This window comes from Zonotrichia albicollis, chromosome 3 (assembly GCF_047830755.1).
Source record: "Zonotrichia albicollis isolate bZonAlb1 chromosome 3, bZonAlb1.hap1, whole genome shotgun sequence".
In the NCBI taxonomy this organism is placed as follows: domain Eukaryota; kingdom Metazoa; phylum Chordata; class Aves; order Passeriformes; family Passerellidae; genus Zonotrichia; species Zonotrichia albicollis.
The window spans coordinates 101100195-101116238 of record NC_133821.1 but is presented as its reverse complement, the minus strand read 5'-3'; the positions used below and the strand labels follow the sequence as shown (position 1 = coordinate 101116238).

The following is a 16044-nucleotide window of genomic DNA, read 5'->3' as shown; positions in this document are numbered from 1 at the left end:
TTAGCTAGAAAGGCAATACCGACAACTTGGGATATGTAGGTGGCAAGAGGGAGGAGACAGATTCAGTTCTCTCCTAATTCTTTATCTTCCCACATAACCACTAAAGGAAACCATCAAAAGTCAACGAGCAAGTTAAATGCTCAAATGTTTACTCTTAAAACATTTAGAAGGAAAGGTGATGGCAAGGTGTTTGACTAGAGCAGTTGTCCTTAGGGAGCGTTGTGTTTTTGGAGGATCAAGCAGAGCAGCCCTTTCCGGAAGGCACAGCTGTGAACAGCAATCCCTGCCTTCCCCAAGCGGTTCCGCCCACGGGAGAGCCTGGCTGTTGGCTCCTGCGCCTGCGGGCTCGTATTCCCCCCAGTGGTGACACGGCTGGGCTGGCAAAGCCCTCACGGATCCTTCCTGGGCCGCCCCCCAGCCCCCAACCCCGCTGTGCCGCACCTGTGCCACGGTGGGGGCGCTGCCTTTCACGGGCAGGGTTTTGTGTGCCACGGCTGCCAGGTGGCTGCAAGGGAAAACACGGGAGAACGGTGAGAAGGAGCAAGGCACTTGACAAACGCAGCAGCGCTGCGGGCTACAGAAAGCAGCAGAACTGGAAGAGCCACCCACAAGTGCAGCATGCCACGGGCTGATTTCCAACAGCCTCTTCACCTGGCTGAAGGAGGGCATGGTTTTCTGTGGCCCGCATGCTGTTGGTGGCATGCCCTGACAACTTCATTCTCCTAAAATAACCCCAAAACCATCTCCCTGCTTCACACATACCTTCCCACTCCCTGCCCTCTCTCCCCTCAAGAAACCCACAGAACAGTCTCAAGACGGATCTGGGAAGATCCTTGAGAGCCTATCCTATCATTCCCAAGATGCATGATTCTTTGCACAATTTTCCTTAACTTGTTAAAGCCTTCCCCATACACAGGTTCTACAGCTTCCTCCACCAAGCCTACACCAGCATTTCATGGTGCTGTCCGCTCCCTCTGGGAATCAGATCCGCAGTATGACTTACACTAATAACAAGCTTTATCTCAGCCCATGAACAGTGGTTAAACACGGTTTGGATAAAATTTCCTAGCTGACATGTTGATATTGAAAGGATGTTATCAGCTAAAATCTGCTCCTCAAGACATCATTATTCCAGCATGATTTTGGGTTCAGATACTGTGTTTCAGCCAAATGATTATTTTTTCTTAAAAGCTGTTAAGTTTGTCAGGAGGCTCCTGGCTCCAGCCTTAATCTCAACTATTTATTACATTATTTGCTATCCTACTTTATATATTTCCTGCTTCAGGGAAACTGTGCCACAAATTTGCATCTTCCCGCTATTTTCACTTTTCAAAGCAGTGCAGATGTAAGGGCTGCAGAGCCAGCTCAGGAAGACCTGTCCTCACTGGAGACACGGCCAGTATCAGCAAACACCTTACCTCAGTGTGAGGAGGTAGCTGACAATGTGCTTGGGTTGCAGATCCTGAGAAGATCTGTGCAGGACCTCATCGTACCTGTGAAGGAAGGAAAGGATTGTTTGGTGCTGAAGTGGTACAAGATGTACTCAGATAGAAGGCCCATCAAACTTGCTGAAGTCAGAACAAGCACACAACCACAGCTGTAGAATTAGCAAAACTAATCTTCTGAAGCAGACCTAAGCCATGTCATTAGCACACAACTGATTATTCTTTCCTTGTTCACATATTATTGAAGGAGATTGCTTCTGCTCCTCATCATGCAAACAGCTCAGAGAGGCAGGCTATAGCAAAGAGAACACAAGAGCTGTATTTGTTCCTGGAACATTATGTCTGGTTTTACATCTCAACACTAATTGTACGTTTCTAGGAGCAAAAAACGTGTTAAATAACCAAGGAAGTCAAAATTGTCCCTTAGAGGACATTGCCTTTAGTAAATGCAGCTTAGCATTTTAAGTAGATAAAAGGAATCTTGCAACATTAGAAAAAGACAAATCCTGGAATACAGAATCACCCAGAATGGTTCAAGTTGGAAAAGACCACAATGAGTGATCTGGTCCAACCTCCCTGCTCAAGCAGGGTCATCCTACATAATTTACACAATACACTTGACTTTGTAAGACAGTATTAAACAGGGCAGTAGAGGCAGTCATGACAGCTATGTTTTTTTCTTCATGTGTTTTGCTTTTGTCCTTTTTTACAGCCTGCAATAAGGTACCAACACCTCCAGGGCTGAAGAGGTTTCAAATTCAGAGTGGGGACTGGATTTCCTGATCTCTGCTCAGCCCCCAGGCCCATCCCTGCCAGCATGTCCAAGCTGAACTGCCAGGGAATCTTCCATTCTTTAAGACAAGCTGCTGAACTGGGGAGCACACACTGATAACAACAGCTCAGCTGTCATGTAAGAGTATAAAAAAGTCCCAAGGAACAGCTCACATGTTTTCTGTGAAATACAATGGCACTGCCTAAATAAGACACTACTGGTCCTGCTGTTGCTCAGGAGAGCGTGCAGCAAACGATGGGCTGCAGACAGGCCTCTGCAGGCTGTCACAGTTCATGGCAGGGCTCTGCAGCCCACACCTGCAGGTCAAAGGAGCCACCTGGCGCACTGGCATGACTTTTGGAAGTCCTAACTTTAGACAGATGGCCTCAGGAAGGTCTTAGTAGGGTCACAAAAGTTCTTGCTGGCACTGCACAGTGTGCAATGCAGTATACTCAGTAGGATTCTCAGTAGCAAGTCTGAAAGCTTCAGTTGTTTCTGACTCCATCACAGACTGTGCAACACTGACAACTCCCTCGTCTCCATAGTTTAATTACATCTGTGAACTAATGAAAACAGAAACTGCTCAACCTAAAGACTGAATTAATGAAGAACACCACTGTTATTAACAGGTACCAGCTGTGTGTGTTCAGTAGCTCTGAAGGACGCTGAGCCCCCAGATGTGCACACATATACTCCATGTACCTCACTGCCTCTCTCTTTCCTCACATGACAAAAACAGAACATGAGGGACCAAGCAGATCTGCAGCTAATGTTTATACAGAGCTGAGCACACTTTTGTGAAGACAAGAAATAATTAGGAGGCTCATGTACATCAAGTATGTTCCAAATACTGCTTTTACCATCATATGGCTTCTAAAGCCATAGACATTTCAAATGCTGCAATCCATGCGGCTCAAAAGGCAAGCCTTTGCCTCAAACAAGCCATTTTTTCTTACAATCATACAGCCTGTGCCCTCTCAATAGGTCAGTGGCACATCCAGATATTCATTTGAAGGGAAATGGAATTTGGAAAGAAAACTAGACAAACCTGAGAAGATGCTGAAGAACAGAGATGGCATCTGGCTCTTGCAGGCATGACACATTCACATCAGTTAGCTCTGCATTCCCATGCATCTGTTCTAAACTAAAACATAGGAATGGAAAACAAATGTTGGATGAAAACCAACTCCTAGCAATGCTGAACAGAAAAACCACAGTAATCTGTGTTTTTAAGAAATCAGAGTAGGCTCAGCTCAATCTGAATGGAGCACTCAGACTAGCTGACTTCAACCTAAGATTAAAAAAAATGAAAAACGTGTGCTGGCCATTCAATTATCAACAGGATTAGACATATGCATGGACAACAGGTCCAGAAGCTAAAAGGACTAGGGAGGTAGACAATCCCCCACTAATGGTACCCTGGAACCACCAATACATATCAAGGGAGTACAAGAAGAAGAACAGACCAGAGAAAAGGATCAGGTTTGCAGGTTCTCCCTGAACACCATGTCCTGCTACCATTGCCTCACAACATCAACCTGCTTCACACCTTTGGTCTCACCCAGGAAGGAATTGTACATGAAAACACATATTGAGGTCTGCTCTGGCAGTTCAGTATAACTGATAAAACTGTTCAACGTGGACTCTTCTGAAACTCTTAAAAAAAAAATTAATTAAACATGTCAAGTGTCTGACCTGAGTCAGCAGGAAGGGATCTCCTTTTAATCTCTGCTATCAACAGTGGGAAATAACAATGTTAAAAATAACAGTGTTAAAAAATACCCACTAGGTACTGTGAGTAGCCAAAACATCCAAGTTCTGTGATGTGGTGTGTTTTACAAGTGTGGGTATTTTGACTTTTACATCAGTTTCCTTAGTTCTAGGCAACCATTCCTCATCAGTGACACCAACCACAGAGAAGCTGTTCCTAGAACTCAGAAACTACATGAACAGTTAGTTCAGTTCCATGGAAATGAGGTAGAAAATTTAAAATTAATTGGCCTGATCTTCTGGAAAGTCTCAATGATTTCTGTCTTAAACTCACACTTCTGCTGAAAAAGTGAACATGCGTCATATTTAAGGAGTTAGCATTACTACTTAGCAAAGCAGTAAGTTAATAAGGTTAAAATTCATGTCAGACTGTGCTGTGCAGAAATGCTCCTCTCACCTATGGAGTCTGGCATGGGTGTACTGCAAGAACACCCCTGTATCTCCCCTGCTCTGGAGAGCTCGCTCCCAGCTGAACTGGTAATCAGATGACAGAAGGCCCCGGAAGTCCTGCAACAATAAATTGATGTCAACCAGACACAGCTCTTCATCTCAGTTTGCAACCTCTCACAGACACTGCAAGCACCTCGTGAGGCAGCTCAGACTCACCTGAATTATGAGTGCTGCAAGACCAACCTTCTCTGCTGTCTCCACAGGATCTTGGGTCTCTTTGCTTGCTGAAGAGAAACAGAAAAACATTGTTAAGTCTGCAGCACCACAATGACTCCTGCTCAGACTTGGAGATGCCAAAATAAGAGCAGATCTTCCATAACTGTAAACCAGCAATATGGAAATTGTCAGGATGCATGCAACAAGGAGTCCAGGATATAAATCTTTATTAAAAGCTGCAAAGAGCTGTTTCACATGGGCTTTTTCCCACTTCCCCTTGTATGTGCAGCACAGATTTTGAAGTGAGAAGGGTCCATTACAACAGACTATGCAAGCTACACTGAATTCCTTTTCACAATTATGACAGCCAATCTCCAAGATGAGGGAAATGCAGATTTTGTTGAAAAACTGATAAATAGCTCCAAGTGATACAAGATGCATAAGGAAAAAAAGTTGTTTCAATGGCTAATGGACCATTTGGATGTACATTTAGGGAGTATTCATGCCATCCACTGTAAATATCTGAACTGACTATACTGAGGGAATCTGAACTGGGAGAATCACAGAATGCTTTGGGTTGGAAGACACCTTTAAAGATCATCCAGTCCAAACACCCTGCCACGTGCAGGGACACCACCTCCTTGTCCATTTTACAAGGAAAATCATCTGTTTCAAAAAAGCTGAGGAGGCAGAGCAAGGAAGATGCATACTACTTAAGCTGATCAGATCGCTGACTCAATCCAGCACCTAACTCCAGAGAGCACAAGAGGGGGCAGCATTTCACTGGGAACTGCTTGGATCTGTAGTGCATCAGGAGGAAACGATCCTGGAGCCACAGCCCAGTGGGGCACAAGCAAACCCCCCCTTCAGCACAATCTGGGACACAGCAGTGACCTCCCTGGCACTCAGGAATAGCCATGAACAGGCAGGGTCACAAGGCAGCAGTGGCAGGCAAGCGAGGGTCACTCTTGTCACAGAAAATTGTCAGAGCTATAAATCCTTTGGATGAAATCTGACTGATCCCTGAACTCCAGCCCCAAATCTACTACTGACTAATGTGTCCCTCCAGAAAAAACAATTGTCCCCAAAAGGAAGGTACCTTCCTTCTCAGGGCATGATAAAATAATTTCACTGAATGTTAGAATTTGCAAATCTGCAATTTGGGGGAGTTCACAGAGCTGCAAAGAATTATTGTAATGTTGTTTATATTATGGTTAGTAAAAAAAAAAGAAAGGAGCATATTAATGTGATTAGTGCAATAGAAGGGAGAAGTGAAGGGTGGAAAAGATGACACAATGTGATCAGCACAGAACATCAAAAGAAGCCAATAAGACCTGAAATAGCTAACTTTTTGTGGAAGTCATGTTTTGTAACATCCTTGAGCGAACTTCATTTAAAACATCTTCCAGAAAAACTACTTCTCCTCTCCGAGTCTTCATTCCTTGAACAAGACCAAAAGACACATGCTGGCACCTGTGTTGAGAAGCAGCAGGACCAAAATTATATTTCAATTGAGAGAAACATGTGCAGTGTTTTTTCAGAGCTGGATTCTCTACCAGGAAAGAGCAATAACAGCTGAATAAATAACACTCCAACGTGGGAAGCTCAGTGATATAATCAGTAACTCTCATTTCAGCAACCAAGCTCCATACTTATTATATAATGGGAAAATTATGATCAGAGTTATGATAGCCTGGTCATTTGTGTGCTCTCAGGAATCTCTTGCTACTAGCTTTAGTACAGAAGCCTCAATGCAATAATCTGCAATAAATTGAGGAGAGGCAGGATGTAGACAGATCAAATTACTGTGGCAACAGAGATCTCTTAATATAATTAGAAAAGGAGTCATAATAATTCTATTGTGGCCACATTAAGCTAACAGTATAATTAATCATTGCTAATAATAAAGCATTCGCTGTTTCTGCTCATAATAATCCCAAGCATTATTCTTGATTCAGAATCTAAGGTAATTTTAGCACAACTTTAAGCACTGTGAAAAGAGGCAGGTTGGTATTCCTGAAGGCTAAAACCCTATATATAACCACAAAGGACATGCAGTCTGGCAGAGAGGAATATGATTTAGTCTGGAGATCCATTACTGACCTTTGCTCAGATTGCTAACAAGACTGGTAATTACAATGAATAACAGCAGGGATACACTTCCTTGCAATGGATACTTCAAGCCTGAAGCATGATTCACAAACTTAGATTCTGATCTCTGCTAAAATAAAATACTTTAAGAGGTAATAATTTGTGACCACACAATATCCCAGAAGCTATGCCACGAAGTCTCTTAAAAATTGTTTCCCTTTTTCACATCAGGCAGTTATGAAAAACCTGTTAAATGAGAGACAGGGTTGTTTTTCACATCCTAAACACACAGCAATGACTCAATCCACAAATAAATCAGACCAGCAGGAATGGACACACAGAATGAAAAGGCTGCTGATAAGGACCTGAGGCCCACACTGAACATATTTCTAAGGGTTTTTCTCTGTTGGACTAGTACTAGTTGGGTTCTACAGGCAAAATGTCTGCTTGTACTCTGGAGTCCATTACTTGCACACCAGCATCACATCTTGTAGCTTACTTTCATCCAAAATGCCTACATGATGTGTGCTGTAGCATGATAGTGGATGGACACCAGCAAGAGATTCTCCTCAAAGAGCACTTGACTGAAATTCCAATGTACATATTATATACATTCTTGAGGAAAAAGAAATTAACCACCAAAACCAGGATATAATTATGATTTTTAAGTACATACCTTTCTGCCCAGTCATAACCCATCAGCTTCAGTATTTGGAATAAATGTTGAAAGTGATTACTTTGGCTTTTATCTGTCTAAGGAATAGAATTGATGCATATCAGAAAACACTACAAGTCTGATAAGGAGTAGCTTTTAACACACAAACACACAATACCACAATGCCAGGAAGTCATTGCAAGCAAAATTAGGACTCATGAAGACAAGCAAGACTTGAAAATTTTGACAGCTGGAATCTATAGCAATGGGATTTTGAATTATGTTAGAAAAAGAAATCCACCTTTTCAGAAATTATTATTCTCAGGTCATGAAGGCAAAGACATTAAGTGAAAGGAAACAATGTTCTTTAATTTCTCATGATCCGAGAGCTGCCCATCAAACAAAATATCTCCATTTTCATTTCAGAACCTTGCTGCTCTTGTTATACCCCTGGCTTATATCACCAAACTCCAAGGGTCCTTTGGCTTAGAGATTGAACTCCTCTTTGGCTGTCTGCCTCCAGAACCCAGTAGTTTCTATTGTCTCCAGCATGATTTGTAGTTTTACATCATAAGGCAGGTACATAATGCAAAAAAATGTAAAAATGATCACAATTTCATGACAGTGATGCACCTTGTGCTCTCTTCCACTTTCAGTTACACTCTCCTACAAACTGAAGTTATTTCTGACTGTATGTTATGTTTAACAGCAGCCTTCACATGTGTTTCTAGCTACAGCTGCTGCTATGAGGTTCATTTTCCTTCCTAGTTGTTTTGACTGCCTCACTCAGACTCCTTTTTATCCCTCCTTATAAAACAGTGGAGAGATAACCAAATAATCACAGTTTCTCATTTGTTTGCTGTTCTGGGACAAGGAGTGAAATGCTTATCTTGTGTTCCTTCTCAACCACCCCTGTACAAGCACCTGCCTCCTCTCTCCTAGCTCCTCATAACCTGCTCTGCTCCTGGGAATCACCTCTCCATGCTGACTCACAAGCAAGGCTGGTAAAGGGACAGCTGATAAATGGACAGCAGTGGCTGCTGCTTCAAACAAAGCTTTCCAAGTCCTTTTCCATGCACCTAACAGGTGAGATGCATCTCTGCACAAAGCCAGACCTCTCTCATTAAGTGGTTGGCTTTAAGGTAGAAGTCTGCAGTCTGATGGCATGGATTATATTTAATTATTCATATCTAAAAGCATTTTCATCTCCTTCTTGAGTGCAACATTCAATGGAATCTTAGTACCTCTTTCATACCATGCCACACATTTCAAGATATTTTGAATATTTGGCTCATACCACTGCCTTTTCATGAAATGAGTAGGACTTTTTAAAACCTAAACTGGTGAATGCACTGATTTACAGCATTACAAGTAGTAAACCCATTTCATGTTCTTCTGAAGAAGTCAATCTGATGAAAATAAGACGATCTTGTGAAATAAGACTCTAGAGTCTCTAAATAATTTTCTTGTAACAAGATCAGCATTCTGAAATATGTTTGTATTTAATTATTAAAGACTAAAATCATTAACATTCTCATTTAATCCCATGAAGTCCTCCTGCCTCTGGTAACACTGAGTAAAGTCCTAACTCACTACAAAGCAGTGCCACAAAACAGCAGCAGAGCTCAGCAAGGCTGCCAGTGCCCTCACCAGGCTGTCTGTCTCACAAGAGTCTCCTAAGAGTTTGTTTCACTCTTTTATTTAATGACCCACTTTCTCAGCCCTCAGAAAGTCAGAAATTATAAAAATACTAACCATGTCCTCTGAAAACCATACAACCTGAGCAAGACTGAGAGGACAGGACAGGCTAATCTGTCATTTCCCACTTGGATGAGACGTTGGCTGTGATGGACACAAGTCACATCACAGTCTGGCTGTGCTGTGTTTCTCTTTGGACTGAGAGGAGACCAGGGAAATCCAGGCAAGGAATTAAAGAGTGACTGGAGTTCAAATACAGCAGCAGTCTGCTCAAGACTCGTGTTCATATGCTTGCTCATCCCATTAGCTGAAAGTTCAGCTGACATCCTGATTTGTGCAAAGTGGACAACTAATTTTTTTCTAATTGTTCTTTCTCCCTTGGTCTCTGCTACCTCCTGGAGCATCAAACACAAATACTGCCTATTGGGGTAAAGGGTAGCTAGAGGTCCAATGGTGTCAGGAACCCACATCTTAAGAGAGGAACCCACTTGCCGCGGCAAAAAGTCCAAATATGGACAACACTGGACAAATCCAGACCAGGGAAGAGCCTTTTTTATTGTTGGCACATCAGTCTCAGAACATTGTTACAATGGAGATAGATTGTTAACAGCTCGCTGGTCTACAGGGAAATGTCCCAGAAGGTGGGGTAATATGGAAGGACATAAAATCATCTCAGTTTAGATTTCAGCCAATCATACAAAAAACAAGACATATTGACAGGCCTTCTATCCAATCTTATAAAACATATGTAATGGTAGTTAAAACAAAGACTACCCACCCACATGAACCAGACAGGAAGCATCCTTAACACCTAAAGCATTGCACTTTCTCAGCCACACTGCCCTGGGATGCTGATGAACTCATGTTCCAGCCAGCAGGGGCAGAAGAGCTCCCACCAAAATCACACTACTTCCTCCCAGAATAACCAAAAATCCCTCTTCTGACAATATGTAAAAATGGCAAGATACAGGAAACTTCCTGAAGACTGAAGCTAAAAGAAGGAATGTTATTTAACTCGAAGTTGCACTTTAAAATGTGTATTTAATGTTTTGCTTACTGATCTCTCTCCCTGCATCTTATGTGTCACATTATAATGACTTTTGAAAAAGCTCTACAGAGAAGGTACAAGGACATTGCCAAACATGACCACGTGCAGATTTTTTTCCATATGTTACTAATTCTGGATTTGATATAAAAGAACATGGCTTTTGTAATTTTTTTCTACATCTGAGAAAAAAGATTTAAAAGCATCACATGATATTTTCTTGCTAATATGAGATCAAAAATAGTTTCAGAGAAGCAAGGAGACAGTCCTGCTATTCATATCCATTATTGATACTGCTAGAATTGTGAAAAAACAAAATAATGAAACCAATAAATATAAAAAGATTCCCTGTCTACAACTGCTTCATTCAGATTGATTAAGTAGTACTTTATCTGCAATTTCTACATAATGAAACTAAGGCATTGTTCAAAGCCATTAAAATGTACATTTCAGATAAGATATCAGGACTTCAGAGTAGACTTAGTTTCATTTTAGACCATTAATTTCTAAATTAACATTTTAAAACCCTTTATAATAGTAACATCTTTTTCTGGTTTGTTTAATTATTAATTACAACATCTATAAAGAAAATAAAATGTCAAATCAAGTAAGAGCTCCTTTCAAACTAATTGTAATGAATAGAGAATAACTCCAGAACTAATTTCCATAAAATCATATAAAGGCTTGGGTTGGAAGGTACCTTAGATCATCTTGTTCCAACCCTCCTGCTGTGGGAAAGCGTGTTTCCCACTGTACCACCATGCTCAGAGCACCATCCAGCCTGGCTTTGAACACTTCCAGGGATGAGGCATCCACAGCTTCTCTGGGCAACCTGTCCCTGTGCCTCAGCACCCTCAGAGTGACAATTTTTTCCTATTATCTAATCTAAACCTACTCTTTTTCAGTTTAAAGGTATTTTTCAGCCATTCTGGGGGCCATGCACTGAAACAGAACCAAGGAACACTGCCACACAGAGGCACAGCTGCTGGGCAGTAAGGGCATCCATTTTACTGCCAAAAATACCGTGTGCCAAAGTCATATTGCAAGCCAGAGGCCCCTGGGTTACTGCAGAGAGGCAGCACCAAAGTGTGTGCTGAATCCAGAATTACTTACCACATAAATCATGGTATCCCAGCTGTGCTTATTCATCCTGTCTATAGCAGCTGCGAGATCTCTGAAAGAGATAATGAGAAACTATTTGGACTTTTGCTCAGACATACCTCACTAGTTGCCTCTTAGAAAAATAACCTGCTTTTTATGGAGGGGAGAGGACTTCCTGAAGAGAAGGATCCATGTATGCCTTACACATAAAAAAGGATGTGTACTTTGCTGATGACATGTCTGCAATGTTTTTTTTAAACCACTACCTAAGAAAGTTATTGAGGAAACTGTTCTTTGGTGCAGAGTAAGTGCAGTGTCGGTCTGCCTGCTGGGACCTCAGAGAAACAACCCTTTCCTGCAAAATGAACCCATGTTCAGCCTTAGCTTAAATGGTACAAAGCTCATCTACACACAGAAAAGCACACAGGACTGTCCCAGAAGAACCATCAGCCTTGTACTCCAACCTGAAAAAGCATTTGCAATTGCACAAGACTTGTTATGGAATGCTGAGGGGAGGAACCAAAGATAAGGAAAGAGAAGAAAAGACGATAACAGGGATGGGTGGCTTGTAAGTCAATTGCTGGTTATATGTTTGTGTAGTTCTGCCCTGCACCTCTTCAGCACAGTCTGTCTTTCCATGAAACTCCATTTCAAACTCTCCTGGGATGAGGGGGCTCCCTCCTCTATGTGCACACGTTTGGAGGGTCAGCAGCTGCAGCTGGGACTACAGCTCATGTGGGCCGTGCATCTGTGGTGTCACTGAGGGGACTGGGCATGAGTGAAATGAAGCAGTAAGAGCTGGAGCCTGACCAGGGGTCACAAGGTGTCTCAGCCAACAGCTGGAGTGAGGGCACACACATCCCCCTATGACTGACAGCAAATACCAAGCTGAAGAGCCAAGCAAGCAGGCAAAGTCTCCAGATGTGCCTGCAGAGATGGGGCACCCAGAGCAGTCTGTACTGCTGGCATCAGAGGCTCCAGGCTGACTGCTGGAGAGACCACAGGGGCCTCCAGCTACTGGGGATACACAGTGCACGTACAATACATACGTACATTGATTAAACTATTCAATAATACACTTATCATATACATAACACAAGTATATCTATCACAATATATATCACATACACATATGTATCTATACACATACATCTATTTCTTCACAGGAATAGATACTCATCCTAATCATCCAGAGGGGAACAAAGTGCTCACTGTGCTGAGTGGTTTTGGGCCTGTGGAGATCAGGTGCTCATGTTTATTCCTGGCTGACCTGTGGGCATGGAGCTGTGGCATCTGTGTCTCCATTTGGCTACAGGATTCAGCAGCTCCCTAATGCACAGGATTGACTGTAGTATCTCTCTAATACCCTTGCCTTGAAAAGCTGTACAGAGTTTACCCTGAGGGCTAGACACTAGATTTATTTACATTCCTGGCACAAAGAAACTGTTAAAGCTTCCATATTAAAATACCCAAGAGGAAATTTAGGATACTGATGAGATGGCTGGAAAATAGCAATAAAATTGATGTTACAGCACTGGTGGTCCACTGAGTCAATGAAGGCAAGGCTGAACAAGCAATTTTTTCCTGTATCACACCATCAATAAATATTTTAAGCAAAGGTCTTTCAAAAACCTTTATTATTTGGCAACTATTTATTAGATCCAGAGATTCCAGCTTCATTTTCAGTTAGCAGCTGGAGGAAGTATTACGATTTATGCAAAGAGGAGATTTACTAACATTACTTAGGGGGAGGAAAAGTATTTAAAAGCCACTTTCATCCCATCATAGTTACATTGCTAGCTTCACTTACAACCATCCTAGAAATAAAAATCTTCATAATCCATGCCATCAGTTATCAATGTGCTGATGTTGAAAAGTTCCCTGGCAGAATGACTGGCAGGGAGCACAGATGGGCTGACTTGCCTTGTTATATAAAGAGATGTCCCATCGCTGCGCATGACGGTGGAGACTGCCGAGAGGTCTTTCTTCTCTGAGAGATCCACAACTCCTGTCCCTTGTCTGTAAGCCAAGGGAAAACAGTGATGGCACTGCAGCCCATTACACACATGAGTTCAGGTAAGACTGAGGTCAGAGCCAAAGCCAAGGCCTCTTGCCACAAGCCCCTTCCCTCTAGACAGTCTCATTCCTTTTCTTTGAATGACCATCTCCTTTAAGCCTTTCTGAAGACTGTTCCTGTAAATTTGCTGTCACCACTGCTGATGTCAGGGAGCAGCCTGCCCACATTTTGATGCATTCCATGATTACAGCTTCCATCCCAGTTCAGCCTGGCACTTCCTTCATCAAGGTAAGGATGTAATCTAATTCTGCTCATTAAAAGGCACACAGAGCTACCAAACCAATCCACAGCCTAAAACAACATTAGGAGTTGAACACTGTCGTTGTACCCAATTTGTCAAGGCCAGGCTTCTGTGCTAGTCACAGAAATGGAAAATGTAAATTTTAGCTGTGAGTGCACAAATCCTGATGGTCTTCTACCAGAACAGCTACCAAAACCATGGAAAGAAAACTCTTCCCCTCAGATTATGTACAAACCTCACTCATCTTATCTTGTTTGAAGTGCAACTGAGATGTTAAATAAAGTGCACCCACAGACTGAAATGAGTTCATACATTGTTTTCTGAAGGAGTCCTTTATCTTCCAACATCTTCAGAACTTCCTGGGCCTTCTCTTGGTAAAATGACTCTCCAGAATATTCATCAAAGTGCACTCCTAGACGCTGAGAAGTTACAAGAATATCAAAGAAGGGTAATATAGTTAAGATCAAGGCTGATTATTTTTCTTTAAGTCAGATGATAGGTCACAGATCAGATATAGTGCAAAGATTAATGTTATTCCAGGAAATATCACTTCATTGTTAAAAGGAAAGGATGCTTGGATTTTGATTTAATTGATTTCTGCATTAGAATCAATCTCTCCCTGGGGTGAATACGGTGTTCAATGTAACATTCATGAGAAATCAGGCATAAACTGGTCAGAGCAATTCATGCACAACTCTGAGGCAAGTCTCTTCCTTGCTGTGCTGGAGGTGAAACCAGCTGGCTGCAGAGGAGCTGCCTGGGCATGAAACCAACCCTATTTTAAAAGGATGCTTAATGGAATTTTGAAAAGCAAAAGCTGCTCACAAACACTGCTGAGCATACAGAAATTAAGTCTGAGGATACATTCAGAGGAGACAAGATGACCTTAACTATCAAACCTGGTCAGTTCATCAGTTCAGTACTTTTTAGTTTAATTGAAATTGGGAGAGAAAGACCAAGCTGTACCAGTCATCCTGTGATTAGTGATGGGTGACCTTCAAGATGCAGCTGCATATACAGCCCAGTAACTGATTCTCTTCAGAGGCCAGCCTTCCACAAGAATTATCAAGTGTCTCACTTAGGAGATCTTAACTTAAGAGCCTTTCTTGGCTCCAGTGACATGCTTCAGGGAAGAAGTTAAAGCACAGCCTCATGATCTGGATTATAAACTGCTTTAAAATTTTTAAGTCAGTGGCACAAACATGTCCCATGAAACAGTGGACACTGGTTCCACTCATGAGATCACAGTGTACAACAGACAGCTGTGTATTAGCTCCACTCCACCTGCAGGGAACTCCTGCTGCTGTCATGTCTTACACTCAATTTTATATGCACCACTACAACATGAGATCAGAAATGTGAAAAGAGTCATCTTCTAATAAAATTTATTACATGGAAACTTGTAAATTTGGTGGGTTGTTGCTGACTTCAAAGATAAGCAAACCCAAGCAATATTTATTCAACACTAATTTGCCTGGCTGCTTAGCACCACACTTAGAGCTTCAGGACTTCTGAGAAGGGAGAATTAGTCTAAAGGCCAGTTACCTGGACTATATTAAATAAAATGTATCTAGCACCTCAGCAACTGCAGTGACCTCTGCTTGAATGAGAAATCAGCTACTGTGCTTTTTCCCAAGCAGAACAAGGCTTAGCCTGGCATACTGAGAAACAGCTTCCTCACAACATTCTAAAGTTTAGAGTTAAGGGAAATGAACTGGTAACCTCAGAGCAATCTCTGATCCCAAATGAGTCCACTGCTTGGCAGTTTCCCACATGAAAAGGTGCTGTGCACTGTCAATTATGTTGATGAAGCAATAGAGAAAGATCATGTAACCAGCAACACAGAAAAAACATTTGGATGATTTCTACCTTATAAATCCGGATGTATTCCTCAATACTGAGGTCTCTAAATTGCTGCCAAATTGACAAAGCCTGCTCATCACGTTCCTCCAGTTTTCTGAAGAAATCCTTAGCCAGCTTTTTTGTGTTTTCATCTTCTGCTGCTTTGTTAATCTGCACATACACCTAAAATACGACACTAAAAATGTTGAAGTAGTATAATCCTCTCCTCCAATAAAAACAGTTCTACAAGAACAATACAAACACATTTAAAGATTACATTTTTAACATTTTAAAAGACTTGTTTATGCAACACATTCCCCATTTAAAAAAAGAATGAATAGCCCAGAGCCCAATAGGAAAATGTGCAGCTTATCTTGAAAGAAGACTAATACCCTAATTCCTTACTGCTGGCACTATTATCCTCTTCATAACCTTGAAACAACTGCAGCAGCAAAATATGGAAGAACTAATTAATGCATGGAAGGGAACCTATCAGAGACTTTTAAACCACAGCCATGTCTCCAGAGGACCAGAAAATTGACATTTATGGCAACTGCACTGTCTAAAATTGAGATAGCAGTTGAAGCAGCAAAATCTTTGATAGACTCTGTATTTTACAAACTTATATTAATAGGAAATATTGATTTCACACACCAGCAGAAAAAGCACCACTTCAAAACACATCTAAGTTTTTCATTCAG

The 16044-nt window shown here is 41.8% G+C and overlaps 1 protein-coding gene across 5 annotated transcripts in view; it reads right to left on the bottom strand.

The window, feature by feature from the left end:
* RARS2 (arginyl-tRNA synthetase 2, mitochondrial) overlaps positions 1-16044 on the bottom strand; it is a 31902-nt gene that overhangs the window by 2801 nt on the left and 13057 nt on the right. For all 5 annotated transcript variants that reach the window (XM_074538275.1, XM_005485970.4, XM_074538279.1 and 2 more), the window contains exons 9-19: positions 15371-15526; positions 13814-13920; positions 13107-13202; positions 11196-11256; positions 7361-7437; positions 5942-6066; positions 4594-4661; positions 4385-4494; positions 3266-3361; positions 1419-1493; positions 442-505 (exon numbers count right to left, since the gene is read on the bottom strand). In XM_074538275.1, coding sequence (XP_074394376.1) covers positions 442-505; positions 1419-1493; positions 3266-3361; positions 4385-4494; positions 4594-4661; positions 5942-6066; positions 7361-7437; positions 11196-11256; positions 13107-13202; positions 13814-13920; positions 15371-15526 — 1035 coding nt within the window. The remainder of the gene's footprint in view (positions 1-441; positions 506-1418; positions 1494-3265; positions 3362-4384; positions 4495-4593; positions 4662-5941; positions 6067-7360; positions 7438-11195; positions 11257-13106; positions 13203-13813; positions 13921-15370; positions 15527-16044) is intronic.